The following is an 18,388-nucleotide window of genomic DNA, read 5'->3' as shown; positions in this document are numbered from 1 at the left end:
CAGGGCATCGGTAGCAAGCTAGCATAGGATGGAGGTCTGTTGTTAGCTACCTCTTGCGTTCCGTCAGTAGATTAGTGGGGTTCCGTGTGGTAGAGGGGATTAATCCAAATCACACAACAACAACAAAAATAAAAACAATAGATATAGTTATAGAGGCCCAAGAAGAAAACATAATAAAAAAATAAAAAAAAAAAAATATATATAAAAAAAATTGTCCGATTGTCTATTCAGATAGCAGCCGGTAAGACAGCTAACGGTTAGCAGGCCGCAGATGGGCGTTCAGGTAACGTCGTGACGGAGGAGCCAGCCGAATAACTCCTTCGGGTAGATAACGTCGGCAGTCCAGTTGTGAAGGCCCGGTGGGGCTCCGCGAAAGCAGTAAAACGGGTCCGGATAGGTGACTGCAGCCCAGGTGTGATTGATGGAACTCAGGAGTGATTGACGGAGCTTGCTAGCTCCGGAATAATTGATGTTTGCTCCGGAATCGACGAAGGCCGATAGACACACGGATAGCAGCTAGCTAGCTGTGAGATCCGGGTATGCAGTACCAGTCAAAAGTTTGGATTCATTCAAAGGTTCTTCTTTATTTTTACTATTTTTCGATATTGTAGAATAATAGTGAAGACATCGGAACTATGAACTAGCAAATCAAAATGTATTTTATATTTTATATTCTTCAAAGTAGCCACCCTTTGCCTTGATGACAGCTTTGCACACTCTTAGTATTATCTCTACCAGCATCACCTGAAATGCTTTTCCAACAGACTTGAAAGAGTTCCCACATATGCTGAGCACTTGTTGGCTGCTTTTCCTTCACTCTGCGGTCCAACTCATCCCAAACCATCTCAATTGGGTTGAGGTCGGGTGATTATGGAGATCAGGTCATCTGATGCAGCACTCCATCATTCTCCTTCTTGGTCAAATAGCTCTTATTGTTGGGCCTGTTAAAAAACAAATGATAGTCCAACTAAGCGCAACCAGTTCCGACTTCAACTGTATATACACTGCTCAAAAAAATAAAGGGAACACTAAAATAACACATCCTAGATCTGAATGAATGAAATATTCTTATTAAATACTTTTTTCTTTGCATAGTTGAATGTGATGACAACAAAAACACACAAAAATGATCAATGGAAATCAAATTTATCAACCCATGGAGGTCTAGATTTGGAGTTACACTCAAAATTAAAGTGGAAAACCACACTACAGGCTGATCCAACTTTGATGTAATGTCCTTAAAACAAGTCAAAAGGAGGCTCAGTAGTGTGTGTGGCCTCCACGTGCCTATATGACCTCCCTACAATGCCTGGGCATGCTCCTGATGAGGTGGCGGATCGTCTCCTGAGGGATCTCCTCCCAGACCTGGACTAAAGCATCCGCCAACTCCTGGACAGTCTCTGGTTGATGGAGCGAGACATGATGTCCCAGATGTGCTCAATTGGATTCAGGTCTGGGGAACGGGCGGGCCAGTCCATAGCATCAATGCCTTCCTCTTGCAGGAACTGCTGACACACTCCAGCCACATGAGGTCTAGGATTGTCTTGCATTAGGAGGGACCCAGGACCAACCGCACCAGCATATGGTCTCACAAGGGGTCTGAGGATCTCATCTCGGTACCTAATGGCAGTCAAGCTACCTCTGGCGAGCACATGGAGGGTTGTGCGGCCCCCCAAAGAAATGCCACCCCACACCATGACTGACCGACCGCCAAACCGGTCATGCTGGAGGATGTTGCAGGCAGCAGAACGTTCTCCACGGCGTCTCCAGACTCTGTCACGTCTGTCACATGTGCTCAATGTGAACCTGCTTTCATCTGTGAAGAGCACAGAGCGCCAGAGGCGAATTTGCCAATCTTGGTGTTCTCTGGCAAATGCCAAACGTCCTGCACGGTGTTGGGCTGTAAGCACAACCCCCACCTGTGGACGTCGGGCCCTCATACCACCCTCATGGAGTCTGTTTCTGACCGTTTGAGCAGACACATGCACATTTGTGGCCTGCTGGAGGTCATTTTGCAGGGCTCTGGCAGTGCTCCTCCTGCTCCTCCTTGCACAAAGGCAGAGGTAGCAGTCCTGCTGCTGGGTTGTTGCCCTCCTACGGCCTCCTCCATCTCTCCTGATGTACTGGCCTGTCTCCTGGTAGCGCCTCCATGCTCTGGACACTACGCTGACAGACACAGCAAACCATCTTGCCACAGCTCGCATTGATGTGCCATCCTGGATGAGCTGCACTACCTGAGCCACTTGTGTGGGTTGTAGACTCCGTCTCATGCTACCACTAGAGTGAAAGCACCGCCAGCATTCAAAAGTGACCAAAACATCAGCCAGGAAGCATAGGAACTGAGAACTGAGAAGTGGTCTGTGGTCACCACCTGCAGAACCATTCCTTTATTGGGAGTGTCTTGCTAATTGCCTATAATTTCCACCTGTTGTCTATTCCATTTGCACAACAGCATGTGAAATGTATTGTCAATCAGTGTTGCTTCCTAAGTGGACAGATTGATTTCACAGAAGTGTGATTGACTTGGAGTTACATTGTGTTGTTTAAGTGTTCCCTTTATTTTTTTGAGCAGTGTATATATATATATATATGTTTTTTCCCCTCATCAATCTACACACAATACCCCATAATGACAAAGAAAAAAAAAAATTTCAAAATTTTTGCAAATGTATATAGAAAAAAGAAAACTTGAAATATGACATTTACATACAGTTGAAGTCTGACGTTTACATACACCTTCGCCAAATACATTTAAACTCAGTTTTTTCCACAATTCCTGACATTTAATCCTAGTAAAAATTCATTAAGGCTGTAACCTAACAAAATGTGGAGGGGTCTGAATACTTTCTGAATGCACTGTACATGTAGGCAGGGATTAAGAGGAAGTGACTGGTAACAGGAGAAATAGGAATAATCATAAACATAAACAAGGGTACTGGAATTGGTCAAACTCGCAGTTCAAACTGTACAAAATGATCCTCATTCACTAAAAGCCATTGTCATGCCTTTCTTACATGAAAGGGGAGGTTAACTTGGCCCCAGTCAAGTTTCAGTCATGTTTTTGTCTTTGTTGCTTTAACCCCTGGACTCACAAACGGGTGGATGACTACAGTTGTTACCTATTCTATACATTTAAAGTAGTGCTTAACAACAGTTGGGTAACTGCCCGGCAACCCCAAACTGAGGACATAGAGAGAATAGTAATGAGCGATGAAATCCCCTCGCTCTTTCCCTCTAACAGAAGGTTCTCTATCTTGGCCAGGGAACTTCCGTCAGACTTGGGCTATTCCCTTTAAGACTGCGGTTACGCTGGACAAGATTTATGGAACACACGAATACACACACACACACACACACACACACAGTCGTTCCTCTCTCCCACCTTGGCACATCTTGGCAAGTGGGCTTTCCTTTCGACTGAGGCTAGTTTGTACAGCAGGAGGGCGTAAACAGTTTTCTTTGAGGCTGGGCCTGATTGCTGTGTAGTGTCGGTGCTGAGGCAGAAGGAGCAGAGTGATCCCCTAGCGCTCAGTGATCTAGAAGTGGAGCAGGGCAGAGAAACAGTGGGGAATCATCTGGCTTAAGTGGGAAATGAAATGTGCATAGAAGAGTGGGCACAGCTGTGTTAAGGCCAGAGGGAGGGGAGAATACACTGGAGTCAATGGAACCAATTCATCTACGCCATAGCCTAATGCTCTCCTTTCTTCCTTCACTCCTCCTGGATATGGCCACGGTGTGAGTGTGTGTGAGTGTGCTGGAGGGGGTGGGGGTGGGGGGGGGGGGTGATGTGTATTGTCTGGTGCAATGTCTTTTATCTCCTAACACTAAACTGACACACCTGATTCAGCTCATCAAGGTCTTACTGTTTGTTTAGTTCATTAGGTGAACCAGGTGTGTTATAGTGCTTCGTTAGAACAAAAGCCTACACACACACACACACACGCGCGCACACACGCACACACACACACCCACTGCAGCCCTCCAGCAGCAGGGTCGAAGAATGCTTCCTCTACTTGTTCATGTTTTATATTTTTGTTTTGAAATGTACAGTACATGCCTACTAGGGCTAGAGGTAAGTTAGAGGTTATGAACATTCTCTCTCTCTCTCGCTCTCTCTCTGTCCTTTGTCTCTCTCTCCCTCTCTCTCTCTCTCTCTCTCTCTCTCCCTCTCTCTCTCTCTCTCTCTGTCCTTTGTCTCTCTCTTGCTCTCTCTCTCTCTCGGTACATTCTCTCTCTCCATTGTCTCGCTCTCTCTCCAGTGAAGCAGCCTCCCACCATTATGAAACAGTCGTTGAAGGACTACATTGTTGATCCCAGAGATAACATCATCATTGAGTGTGAGGCCAAGGGGAACCCCGTGCCAACGTGAGTTACACACAAAGACCTCCTCTCATCCCTCCATCCTTCTCTCTGTCCATCCGTCATCTATCGCTTCTCTCCTCCCTCCCTCCTCCACTCGGCTTGTCGTCTCTCATTTCCTGCACCCTCTCGCCTGCTTTGTATCTCGCTCTCTCTCTCTCTTTCTCTGATCATTCTTTTGTCTTTTTGTTTGTGCTTGTTTCGTTCTCTCTCCATCCTGCATACTTTCCTACTCTGTCGTTATCTCACACTCTATCCCTCCTTTTCTCCCTGCTGGAGCTGGGTGTCTCCACTTGTTCTCGCTCTCATTCTTTCTCGCTCTCATATTCACTCTTTTTTTCTCCCTGTTATATCTTGTCTCACTTCTCTCAACCCCCCCTCTCGATCTGCCCTACTGTTACCTTACCATGGCCTTTCTCTCTCTCTCTCTCTCTCTCTCTGACGATGACAGTTATACAGGATGACAGTCATTAGTTTGAGCATGAATAGGTCAGCACTGCTCTGCCAGTGTGCCATCCTGCACCCCATTTCACCCCCTACCCTCCACCCTTCAACCCCATTCCAACCCCCACCTGAACCTTGTCAGCATCCCAAACCCATCGCCTGCACTCCACCCACCCCTGCCCCTACCCCATACCCCTTGACAGCCATCCAGCCACCCCCCATATTCCCAAGCTGACAAGTGCCCTGCTATCCAAGTGCTTTCACCTTGCTTCCTCCTCTCTCTTCGCCTCCACTCCTCCCCTCGCCTGCTCCTCTCCCTTGTCCCTCCATCTCTGGTCATTGAACACACTGAACTATGTTGCCTTTAACCCCCCCCCCCCTTCTCCAACTCCACCACCACCTCCTCCTCCTTCTCCAACTCCACCTCCTCCTCCTTCTCCCACTCCACCACCTCCTCCTCCTTCTCCCACTCCACCACCTCCTCCTCCTTCTCCCACTCTACCACCTCCTCCTCCTTCTCACACTCCACCACCTCCTCCTCCTTCTCCCACTCCACCACCTCCTCCTCCTTCTCCCACTCCACCACCTCCTCCTCATTCTCCCACTCCACCACCTCCTCCTCCTTCTCCAACTCTACCACCTCCTCCTCCTTCTCCCACTCCACCACCTCCTCCTCCTTCTCACACTCCACCACCTCCTCCTCCTTCTCCCACTCCAACACCTCCTCCTCCTTCTCCCACTCCACCACCTCCTCCTCCTTCTCACACTCCACCACCTCCTTCTCCCACTCCACCACCTCCTTCTCCCACTCCACCACCACCACCACCTCCTCCCCCTCCTCCTCCCCCTCCTCCTCCTCCCCCACACCAACTCACCAGCAGCACCCACACCCCCCTCCCCTGTGCCTCAACCTGATATGCCAGCCTGTGTTCCCTTTAAACCATTATTCTACCTCCTCCTGTTCCCCTCACTCCTTTCCTCTCTCATGCCATCAGATGGGCTAATACGGACCCACTTACACACACGAACACACGCCCACACGCACACATTAACGCACGCACACACAGACACACACACACGCACACACACACACCCACACGCACACACATCCACACGCACACATTCACGCACACACAGACGCACACACACACCCATGTGAAGTTGCGTAACCAGGCCCTGACCAGCTGAGGACAGTGGTCTCATTCAGGGGTGCTTTTTGTTTGTTTCGAGGCACATTGAGGGTTTACATAACATACACTCATAACAAACACACAATACACACACATAATACACACATACAAATGCACACACACACACCATTCAAAATCCTATTTTCCCTAACACATAATCCTAAACCTAACCCTAACCTTGACCCAAAAACCTAACATCAACCCTAACCCTAAACTTAACCCTAGCTCCTAACCTTAACCCTAAAACTAACCCTAGTTCCTAACCCTTAACGTAATTCTAACTCTAACATTAATTCTAATCTTAACACTAAACCCCCTAGAAATAGCGTTTGACCTTGTGGGGACTAATAAAATGTCCCCAGTTGGTCAAATTTCTGTTGTTTTACTATTCTTGTGGGGACTACTGGTCCCTACAAGAATAGTTAAACACGCACACACACACACACACACACACACACACACACACACACACACACACACACACACACACACACACACACACACACACACACACACACACACACACACACACACACACACACACACACACACACGCACACACACACCTCTTTCCATTCCTAGGCAAGTCATTGTGCTAGAATGATGCGGCCAGTTTACTATTCATGCTCATGAATCATTCAGAGAGGGATCGCTCACTCATTCAGTCCCAATCAGTCCTGTTGGCTCCCATACAGCCTCCTAGAGATACACCCATTGTCCTGCTCTAGTTGTGGTTCTATGACCCTGGTCCTACAGTCTGCCACAGAGCTATGGGACTAGAATCGACTCTGTCTACTAAACTGTATGTTGAGTAAATATGACAGTAATCCCCTTTTCAAAATAGCAGCCCTAGCAGTTATGTAACCGCATGCTTGTATTCATTCATTAACCAATCAGAAGCGCTTCTCAATCCAAAAACATTTTGTGTGGTTGAACAGACACAGATTAAGTATTTTACTACTGGCTCCCTAAAAGCTTTATCAAATCAAGAGTCTCTTTTCAAAGTGCTTTTTCATTTTAGGAGTCCTTAATCTGGAGTCCTTAATCTGGAGTCCTTAATCTGGAGTCCTTAATCTGTAGTCCTTAATCTGGAGTCCTTAATCTGGAGTCCTTATTAATCTGTGTTCTGCGCAAATTGCTCAACTGCCCATTAGTGGTTGAGATAAAGAAGCATTAGACAATGCTTGACATAACAGACCTGGACCAGCTTCTCAGAGTAGGAGTGCTGATCTAGGAATAGTTCAGTCTTTTAGATCATAATACATAAGATTGCATGGACAGAGGGGACCTGATCCTGTACTGGGACACTTAATCTGAGACACTACATGAATACTGGCCCAGGACGAATTCCTGAAGAATTTAGACGTCTCTTACATCACTGACTACTCCTGCTTTCTAGTTCTAGGATTGACCCAGTTGTTGTGTTCTGTTCTGTTCCCATGGCGTCTCAGGTTCTTATGGCAACGGAACGGGAAGTTCTTCAACGTGGGGAAGGATCCGCGGGTGACGATGCGGAAGCGCTCAGGAACGCTGGAAATCAGCTTCCGGAGCGGAGGGAGGCCAGAGGACTACGAGGGGGAATACCAGTGTTTTGCCTCCAACAACTTTGGAACGGCGCTGACTAACAAGATCCTACTACGAGTGTCCAGTGAGGAGAATATTGATATACACACATACACATGCACTCACACACACAAACACACACACACAGATAGATAGATAGACACAAAGACATTTGCATGGACACAAAAAAAACTATAGTCTACATTCTGAAATGTTAGCAAGTGAATATGACTTGTAATACGTATCTAAAACTCTCTCTCCCTATGTCAGAGTCTCCTCTGTGGCCTAAGGAGGTGTTGGAGCCAGTGGTAGTGGGTGAGGGATCTCCCCTGGTCCTGGCCTGTAACCCTCCTCCTGGTCTGCCCCCTCCGCTCACCTTCTGGATGGACAGCGGTGAGTCTAGCTCTCTGTCTGTCTGTCTGTCTGTCTGTCTGTCTGTCTGTCTGTCTGTCTGTCTGTCTGTCTGTCTGTCTGTCTGTCTGTCTGTCTGTCTGTCTGTCTGTCTGTCTGTCTGTCTGTCTGTCTGTCTGTCTGTCTGTTTCTATGTCTGCCTTTCCCTCTGTCTGTATTTCTCTCTGTCTGTCTGTCTTTCTCTCTGTCTGTATTTCTCTCTGTCTGTCTGTCTTTCTCTCTGTCTGTATTTCTCTCTGTCTGTCTGTCTGTCTTTCTCTCTGTCTGTCTGTCTATCTGTCTGTCTTTTTTTTCTCTGTCTGTCTATTTCTCTGTCTGTCTTTCTCTCTGTCTGTCTTTCTCTCTATCTGTCTGTCTTTCTCTCTGTCTGTATTTCTCTCTGTCTGTCTGTCTTTCTCTCTGTCTGTCTATCTGTCTGTCTTTTTCTCTGTCTGTCAATTTCTCTGTCTGTCTTTCTCTCTGTCTGTCTTTCTCTCTGTCTGTCTGTCTGTCTGTCTGTCTGTCTTTCTCTCTGTCTGTCTGTCTTTCTCTCTGTCTCTCTCTCTTGCTCTCTTTATCTCTGACTGTCTCTCTCCCCTTTCATCTGACTCTGACTCTCTCCCCTTCTATCTGACTCTGAACTTCCCCCCTCTCTCTCCCTCTATCTGACTCTGACTCTCTCCCCTTCTATCTGACTCTGACTCTCTCCCCTTCTATCTGACTCTGACTCCCCCCCTCTCCCCCTCTATCTGACTCTGACTCTCTCCCCTTCTATCTGACTTTGACCCCCCCCCCCCTCTCTCTCCCCCTCTATCTGACTCTGACTCCCCCCTCTCTCCCCCTCTATCTGACTCTGACTCTCTCCCCTTCTATCTGACTCTGACTCCCCCCCCTCTCCCCCTCTATCTGACTCTGACTCTCTCCCCTTCTATCTGACTCTGACTCCCCCCCCCCTCTCCCCCTCTATCTGACTCTGACTCTCTCCCCTTCTATCTGACTCTGACTCCCCCCCCCTCTCCCCCTCTATCTGACTCTGACTCCCCCCTCTCTCCCCCTCTATCTGACCCCCCCCCCCCCTCTCTCTCCCCCTCTATCTGACTGTCCCCCTCTATCTGACTCTCTCTCTCCTCTCTCTTTATTGGCATAGGAAAAATATGTTAACATTGCCATAGCAAGTGACCTAGATAATAAACAAAAGTGAAATAAACAATAAATATGAACAGTAAACATTGCACTCACGAACATAAAAAAAATAATAAAGACGTTATGAATGTTATATTAAGTGCAAATAGTTAAAGTATAAAATGGTGTTTGTTATTCACCGGTTGCCCTTTTCTTGTGGCAACAGGTCTCACTCTCTCAATTCAATTAAATGTGCTTTATTGGCATGACGTAACAATGTTTGGAGATGTACAATATTATCATAATTAAAATAGTCTTTCTCTGACAGTGTCTCTCTCTATGCCAGTCGTTTGACCTTTCAGCTCTTCTGTTTGGCCACCTGCTCTTTTATTCTCTCACTCACTCTTGTTCCTATCTAGAAACCTTTAACACATTTCACTCTCTCTCTGTCCTCTCTCTCTCTCTCTCTCTCTCTCTCTCTGTCTTCTTCTATAGCAGTGTGCATTACTGCTGACCAACTGAAAATATGTCTGTGTGTGTCTCTGCATGCATGTGAATCTCTGACTCGACTGGGTAAAGAGCTGAGAGAGCAGAACCCAAGAGACGACAGAAGCCATTTTAAGAGCCCAGACTCAAGAGGTCCTTCACAGCTAATGGTGTCCACTATATTCTCCTCAGCCATTCAGTTCAGTTCAGTAAGGCTGTGTCCCAAATGGCACCCTAATGCCTATATAATGCACTACTTTTGACCAGGGCACGTAGGGCTCTGATCGAAAGTAGTGCACTATGTGGGGAAAAGCATGCCATTTGGGAAGCAGTTTTAATCTTTATTAGACATGCTGAGCATTAGCCATGGGGCCACTATGAACAGAATACTTACAGTAGATTAGAAAATACAGTGATCATATTATTATAGCACATTGTCCATTCGCAATTGCACACCACCACTTCATGATACCACTGGCTGGGTTATGATTGGACCTCGGGCATCGTCATGACAACCAGATTGCAAAGTCCCTCTTTGCCATGCAAATGAACTGAATCCCCCAAAAACATTTCCACTGCATTTCAGCCCTGCCACAAAAGGACCAGCTGACATCATGTCAGTGATTCTCTCGTTAACACAGGTGTGAGTGTTGACGAGGACAAGACTGGAGATCACTCTGTCATGCTGATTGAGTTCGAATAACAGACTGGAAGCTTCAAAAGGAGGGTGGTGCTTAGAATCATTGTTCTTCCTCTGTCAATCAAGGTTACCTGCAAGGAAACACGTGCCGTCTTCATTGCTTTGCACAAAAAGGGCTTCGCAGGCAAGGATATTGCTGCCGGTAAGATTGCACCTAAATCAACCATTTATCGGATCATCAAGAACTTCAAGGAGAGAGGTTCAACTGTTGTGAAGAAGGCTTCAGGGCTCCCAAGAAAGTCCAGCAAGTGCCCGGACCATCTCCTAAAGTTGATTCAGCTGCGGGATCGGGGCACCACCAGTACAGAGCTTGCTCAGGAATGCCGGCAGGCAGGTGTGAGTGCATCTGCACGCACAGTGAGGCAAAGACTTTTTGAGGATGGCCTGGTGTCAAGAAGGGCAGCAAAGAAGCCACTATTCTCCAGGAAAAACATCAGGGACAGACTGATATTCTGCAAAATGTTCAGGGATTGGACTGCTGAGGACTGGGGTAAAGTCATTTTCTCTGATGAATCCCCTTTCCGATTGTTTGGGACATCCGGAAAAAAAGCTTGTCCGGAGAAGACAAGGTGAGCGCTACCATCAGTCCTGTTTCATGCCAACAGTAAAGCATCAAGAGACCATTCATGTGTGGGGTTGCTTCTCAGCCAAGGGAGTGGGCTCACTCACAATTTTCCCTAAGAACACTGGCATGAATAAAGAATGGTACCAACACATCCTCCGAGAGCAACTTCTCCCAACCATCCAGGAACAGTTGGTGAAGAACGATGCCTTATCCAGCACGATGGAGCACCTTGCCATAAGGCAAAAGTGATAACTAAGTGGCTCGGGGAACAAAATATCGATATTTTGGGTCCATGGCCAGGAAACTCCCCAGACCTTAATCCCACTGAGAACTTGTCGTCAATGCTCAAGAGGTGGGTGGACAAACAGAACCCACAAATTCTGACAAACTCCAAGCATTTATTATGCAAGAATGGGCAGCCATCAGTCAGGATGTGGCCCAGAAGTTAATTGACAGCATGCCAGGGCGGATTGCAGAGGTGTTGAAAAGAAGGGTCAACACTGCAAAAATTGACTCTTTGCATCAACTTCATGTAATTGTCAATAAAAGCCTTTGACACTTCTGAAATGTTTGTAATTATACTTCAGTATTCCATAGAAACATCTGACTAAAATATCTAAAGACACTGAGGCAGCAAACTTTGTGAAAATTTATATTTGTGTCATTCTCAAATAATTTGGCCACGACTGTACACTCAGCCGGGGCCAGACTAGTTAGAAGGTCAAGCCAATGAGACTAGGTTACAGTTAGAGTGTAACGTCTATTTGGTTTCGTTTTTCAATTTCACATGAGATACAGGCTACTCATTTTGGCCAGTCCAGTGGATGCCTCTGAAATAAGATCATGTTATGGTTGATTATGAAGCATGAAGTTTAAATGACTTAGTATGTCTCCCCTCCCTCCCTCCCTCCCTCCCTCCCTCCCTCCCTCCCTCCCTCCCTCCCTCCCTCCCTCCCTCCCTTCACAGCCATGATGCCTATAACCCAGGACAAGCGTGTGTCCATGGGTCTGAATGGAGACCTGTATTTCTCTAATGTGCTGGCTAAAGACTCCCACACAGACTACAGCTGCAACGCCCGATTCCTCTTCACACACACTATCCAGCAGAAGAACCCCTTCACACTCAAAGTGCAGACCAGTAAGTAGGCTACACACACACACACACACACACACATACTGTAGGTGCGTGCACGCAGACGCACACATGAGCCCACGCACACACACACATGCTTTGAATGTAGCCATGGTCTATTGCTCTGTTCAGGTGGGATCATTTACTACCTGGTCAACCAGTGTGCCTCATATTATACACTTAGTGTAGAGAGTAGATTGACCAGGTGAAAGCTATGATCCCTTATTGATGTCACTTGTTAAATCCACTTCAATCAGTGTAGATGAAGGGGAGGAGACAGATTAAAGAAGGATTTTTAAGCCTTGAGACAATTGAGACATGGATTGTGTATGTGTGCCATTCACAGGGTGAATGGGCAAGACAAAAGATTTAAGGGCCTTTGATGGTAGCTTTTCACACTCAACAGTTTCCCATGTGTATCAAGAATGGTCCACCACACAAAGGACATCCAGCCAACATGACACAACTGTGGGAAGCATTGGAGTCTACATGGGCCAGCATCCCTGTGGAAAGCTTTCTACACCTTGTTGAGTCCATTCCCCGACGAATTAAGACTTCTGTGGGCAAAAGGGGGTGCAATTCAATATTAGGAAGGTGTTCCCAATGTTTTGTACTTTCAGTGTATATGAGAAATAAGATGCCTCCATCTACAGGTGGCCTGGTGCCATGACATGTACAATATTTTATCAGGACATTCTCCTTTGTTCCTCAGTGTGAGCTGTTGTGCCTGTGTTCTCCTCCAGCAGTGATTGTCGTCTACGTGTCCTGGAAGCTGCTTTCTTTACAGTTGATATCTCTCTTTTTCTGAAGCAGGGACGAAAGCAGCTCTTCAGTTTCTACGATTTTCTTAGAGCTGGAAAGGCTATGTAGTTGTGAGTGTTGGCATGCGTGTGTGTGCATAATTGTGTGTGTGTGTGTGTGTGTATGTGTGTTTACGTGTGTGTTTGCGTGTTCTGCACGCTGACTGCTGTGTGTGTGTGTTTTCAGAGGAGCCGTATAATGACACTTCCTCTGTCAACTCCACTGACCCGTACGGTGGTGAGTCTAGTCCAGACACGCACTCTTCCTTTTCCTCCCATTCTTCACCCCCAGCAGTACCGTGTCACTCTCATAACACCGTTCTACCACTGTAGTCTAGCCTGCACATGCTAACCAGTCAGTTGAATGACTCAGTTATCAACAAAGCTAGCACCGTATAGCCTAGCCTGTTAATCCTTCAGCTTAATGGATGTCTTAACATCACAGCTAGCTAACACAGCTAGCCATGTAGCCTGCTAATCAGTCAGCTCAATGGATATGCGACCAACATAGCTAGCTAACACAGCTAACAACACAGCCTAGCCTCAATGGATGCTGTTAGCAACCTTTTTCACAGACTGATATTGCTTTTTATAGCAGCGACTTTAACCTCAACCCTGGCCTCATAACCAGCCAGCTCAGCCTTACTAAACTCAATTTAATTCAAGTGTGGGGTGTTTTATTTACCCACCCTGCTGTTTTCAATGACACTCACCCTGACCAAGACCTCTCACTGCCAGAATACAACCGTGTTGATTTGCCCATTAGGTCCTTTATCCTAGCATAACCTCTAATTCTCCCTTCAGCTGACTCATTGTATATGAGGTAACTCAGCAGCTGTACAGACAAAAGGCCAGTTTGTCCCTTAACTCAACCAATGTCAAGCCTGGCTTTAGAGCCCCTCCAAACTAAGTCAGTGGTGACAGTAGAGCTTTGGAGAATCTCCCTGTGGTACTCTAGAGGCTAGCACTGCAAAAAAAGGGATTTGAAAAGATCTCCTCAAAAGACGTCTCTTTGTTCTCTGACATCCTCTTGGTCTCTCTCTTCTCTGACATCCTCTTGGTCTCTGTTTTCTGACATCCTCTTGGTCTCTCTGTTCTCTGACATCCCCTTGGTCTCTCTGTTCTCTGACATCCTCTTGGTCTCTCTCTTCTCTGACATCCTCTTGGTCTCTGTTTTCTGACATCCTCTTGGTCTCTCTGTTCTCTGACATCCCCTTGGTCTCTCTGTTCTCTGACATCCCCTTGGTCTCTCTGTTCCTAGGCCGTCGTTGAAAATAATAATTTGTTCTTAAAATTAACTGACTTGCCTAGTTAAATAAAGGTCAAATAAGAATAAATTAAAATACCTCCTACTGCTCCTACTCCTACTGCTTATCATAAAGCCCTTAACCCAAGCCCAATCCACAGCCAGCCTATATAGCCAGAGGGGGAACCAGTGGCATATGTTCTAACTACTCTGGCTCTAGGGAGTAGGCCTGGGAGGGGTGGCATGTGTACCATTGTGAGGCGACTCTCATAGGAACAAAATGGGGACAGACACCGTGACCCTCTTTGGGACGGTCGTGTGGCAGAGGTATAAGAGAGGGATTATCCTAAACCATGCATGCAAGAAATAGCATCTGTATTCATGATATGTTCATTAATAGTTATAAGCTTGCAAATGCAAATGTGCACGTATGCGTGGTCACACACACACAGAGAGAGGATGGGAGCGGGTTGGAGCTGTACCACCTGTCTCTCTTACACACACGCACGCACACACACACACACACACACACACACACACACACACACACACACACACACACACACACACACACACACACACACACACACACACACACACACACAGTTGTAGTAAGCTTATCCCTGGGGGCTAGGTCTAGTTTTCCTCAGGGGTTGCAGTGCACCATGGGAGGATCCCGCTCAAGCGGTGCCATTGGCTACACGTTGCCATGGCTGCGCGTTGCCACGGCTATAATGTCACTTGTCGCGGTGATGGCGTACATATGTCCTCTGCCAGTTGTCTGCACTAATCCCAGAGACCCTCTCTCCTCTCCAAGTGTCACTAACAATAGCACATCTCTGTTTTCAGTGCTCTGGAGATGCTAACTGCTAACACATGCTTTAATCCCATACAGATCAGATCTGCATCACGAAATGCACGATCTGCATCACTCTGTTACTCTGTTACTCTTAAGCTATTTCTGTTGACTGTGGGCTAACCTTCTAACTTACCCAACCTAATGTATTTAGTGTTTGGTAACACTGACTTTGGGCATATATGTTTGTTTGAGGAAATGCTGTTTTTATATGCGTATGATTTTTGAGTTGGTGGGTAAGTATAATACCTATATAGTAAATCTATAATGAATTGAAATGGATCTGAGGTGGGTTTTGGTCAAGTGCAACGCAACAAGCATTTAAACAGCTCACAGCCACAAGTGTGGTACTATTCCTACTGATCTATGTGTAAACACAACATGCCTCACACAACATTTCTGCTACATTGTCTTTAAGAGTATTAATCCCTTAATGACCGAACTCTGAACCTGACTCAGAGCTCAGAAGTTTCTGGAAGGGATCCAAACGTTGAAGGGATTTAACATCAGCTAAATGCTTAAGCCATGTACTGGGGTTGTTACATGAAGCACACCACTGAAATATATGAACTCAGTGGCCCGATATATGCTCTTTTAACTATATCAAAGGATTTCCTTCTAAGCAGAGAAGGAAAGGGAATAAGAAGCAATATGTTTTCTCTGTGATTCATCAGGACTGGTTTTGATGTCAGTCTTTTTTTATTTAGAGTCTCTGGTCTCGGTTCACGTAATTGTGATTCTCTGGCGGACTGAAAGTGGGAGATCAATGCTGTTGTTGTTTCTTCTTCTCTGGTTTAAATGGCTGCCCTCCAGGGGGGGTGAGAGACAAAGGAACAACTAAGAGGGTGATATGGCTACGGAACAAACCGGAAAACAAGCCAAAGCTAAGGGGGGCAACTGAAAGATAACGATGAGAACATTCTACGGATGTAGATGAACCGTTTCATCCGTTTGCTTGGCAGAGACGCTGGGCATGGAAGCATGAAAATAATAAACCGATTCGTTTGTGCTCTGTCTCATATCTTTATAAGGAGCTGGTACACCTACTGTGTCGGAAAGTGACTCATGGATTAAACATAAACTCCAATCATTGTGTTTGATTAGAATTGAGATGAAGGTGAATGTATTGTGTGGGTGTGTTAACCCCTTCCTCTCCTGTCCCCAGGTCGTAAGGTAGCAGAGACCACCCCTAACTTCCTCTCCCCCACGGGGACTGACAGCTCGAGGATGGTGATGAGAGGAGAAAAGCTAAAGCTGGAGTGTATCGCTTCCGGAGTGTGAGTGGCGGAAACACGCACATACACACGTATACACACGTACAAACACACACACACACACACACACACGCACACACACACGCACACACACGTACAAACACACACACACACACACACACACACACACACACACACACACACACAATCTATCTTTTATCAGGAAAAATAACACCTCATCTCACCCCCTATTCCCTCTCCCATCTCACCCACTCTTTCCCTTCCCTCCCTCCCTCTCTCAGTCCAACTCCCAGTATAAAGTGGTTTAAGAAGGGGGGAGACCTGAACCAGAAGGTGAAACTAGACAACTTCAATAAGACTCTGCGTATCGACAGTGTGTCAGAGGAGGACGCAGGGGAGTACATGTGTATGGCCAACAATCAGATAGGAAGCATCCGACACTCCATCTACGTCCAGGTTAAAGGTAAGGAGGGGAGGGGTGTGTGTGTGTGTTGCCATGCATGTGAGCATCCGGGTGGGTGTTGCATGTGTTTTGCGTACGTGCGTGTCGATCTGTTTGGTTGACCATCTGAACGATGGTGTCTCTTGTACCCAACAGCGGCTCCCTATTGGCTGGACCAGCCGTCCAATCTGGTGCTAGCGCCGGATGAGAACGGTCGTCTGGTGTGTCGGGCCAACGGAAACCCCAAACCTCACATCCAGTGGCTGGTCAACGGAGGGCCGATCAATAGCAATAGTGAGTCCTTCACAACCCATTCAACATCATTCATCAGCCCTGGAAATACTATCAAAATAAGCCAACTCAAACCAGCTGCTTCCACATCCAGCCTGTTTTTACATTTTACATTCTCTCTCTTTCTCTGTCTCTCTTTTCTCTCTCTCTCCTCCTTTCTCCCCCTCTTCCAGGATCCTTGCCCAACCCTAGCAGAACAGTGGCAGGTGACACCATCATGTTCCGCTCCGTTCAGATTGGCAGCAGCGCTGTGTACCAGTGTAATGCATCCAATGACCATGGTTACTTGCTGGCCAACGCATTCATTAGCATACTGGGTAAGAAAGAGAGTGGTGATGATGGTTATGATGATGAGTAATGAAGCTATAATTAAATGGGACTAAATATGTACATGTATTATGTCTCTCTCTCTTCCTCTCCCTCTCTTCCTCTCTCTTTCTCTCCCTCTCTTCCTCCCTCCCTCTCTCTCTCTGTGTCTCTCTCTCTCTTCCTCTCTCTCTGTAGACATGGCCCCCAGAATGCTGGGTCCTAAGAACCAGCTGATAAAGGTGATAGAGAACAACAGAACCTTCCTGGACTGTCCCTATTTTGGCTCGCCACTTCCTGTGCTACGCTGGTGAGTTTAGTTTAGTTTATTAGGATCTCCATTAGCTGTAGTGCAACAGCTACTCTTCCAGTGGTCCACACAAAACAAAATGCATATACTAGTGAGTATGGAAAGAAAGACCCAGATAGAATAGATACCTTACCTCCTGAGGAGATATGAGTGCAAAAAGTTTAAAAGTTGTGTGTGTGGGTACGTGTATGGATGTGCGTGTCAGGGGTTGGAACCACATTTTTTTTCAATTGTTTTGTTCTGAACTGAACCACTATTTTGGGGGTTCCGTTGCACTCTTCCGACTGGTAAAATAGTGTTCTGAACTGGTTCGAACCCCCCAAAAAGTACTGGTTTATATTGTTTCTTTCTGTTCCCTTTTAACCTGTGAAATCAACAGTTGTAGCTCATTAAATTAATCAATCGGTGCGGATAGAGCAGGCAAGCTAGTTGTGTAGATGATGGAGAGACCAACAGAAAATGGAAACAATTCAATGGATATCAATCAACAAAGAGGTAAGACTATGCTGTGACTGCAGATGACTGACTTGTGTAGAGTAGCCTATGCGCAAGATGTGACTGAAATTTCACGGGCGGGAAGAGAGTGAGAGGGTTGAGGAACAGGCTTGAAGCGCTAGTCATCTTGTTATGACATGCATTATCTGAACTGGGTCCACAGAATTATACCTGGGAGCAGCATCTAGGAAGGAACTTTGAATTTCCTTTGAGCTAGCTAGCTAACAAGTTTGAGCTAGCTAGCTAACAAGTTTGAACTAGCTAGCTAACAAGCTAACAAGTTTGAACTAGCTAGCTAACAAGCTAACCAGTTTGAACTAGCTAGCTAACAAGCTTGAGCTAACTAGCTAACAAGCTTGAGCTAGCAAGCTGAAAGGACATTTAAAGTGCCTTCATAGAAGCTGCACCAGAATTAAAAACACAGATTTTCTTTTTGTAGTTAATAAATCCAATGTT

The 18,388-nt window shown here is 46.4% G+C and overlaps 1 protein-coding gene across 21 annotated transcripts in view; it reads left to right on the top strand.

Annotated features, from left to right (window-relative positions):
- LOC109870170 (neurofascin) overlaps positions 1–18,388 on the top strand; it is a 152,023-nt gene that overhangs the window by 89,228 nt on the left and 44,407 nt on the right. For 19 of the 21 annotated variants that reach the window (XR_004210067.1, XR_004210063.1, XR_004210068.1 and 16 more), the window contains 10 exons: positions 4,260–4,365; positions 7,445–7,641; positions 7,827–7,949; positions 11,787–11,957; positions 12,939–12,989; positions 16,019–16,130; positions 16,370–16,551; positions 16,687–16,824; positions 16,995–17,138; positions 17,326–17,437. Coding sequence is in view for 16 of the 21 variants with exons in the window: in XM_031825349.1 (XP_031681209.1) it covers positions 4,260–4,365; positions 7,445–7,641; positions 7,827–7,949; positions 11,787–11,957; positions 12,939–12,989; positions 16,019–16,130; positions 16,370–16,551; positions 16,687–16,824; positions 16,995–17,138; positions 17,326–17,437 (1,336 nt within the window). In the remaining 5 variants the exon portion in view is untranslated. The remainder of the gene's footprint in view (positions 1–4,259; positions 4,366–7,444; positions 7,642–7,826; positions 7,950–11,786; positions 11,958–12,938; positions 12,990–16,018; positions 16,131–16,369; positions 16,552–16,686; positions 16,825–16,994; positions 17,139–17,325; positions 17,438–18,388) is intronic. The other 2 variants (XM_031825358.1, XM_031825312.1) reach the window with 1 other exon arrangement.

This window comes from Oncorhynchus kisutch, linkage group LG1 (genome assembly GCF_002021735.2).
Source record: "Oncorhynchus kisutch isolate 150728-3 linkage group LG1, Okis_V2, whole genome shotgun sequence".
In the NCBI taxonomy this organism is placed as follows: domain Eukaryota; kingdom Metazoa; phylum Chordata; class Actinopteri; order Salmoniformes; family Salmonidae; genus Oncorhynchus; species Oncorhynchus kisutch.
The sequence above is the reverse complement of the archived record's forward strand: the minus strand, read 5'-3'. Positions and strand labels throughout refer to the sequence as shown.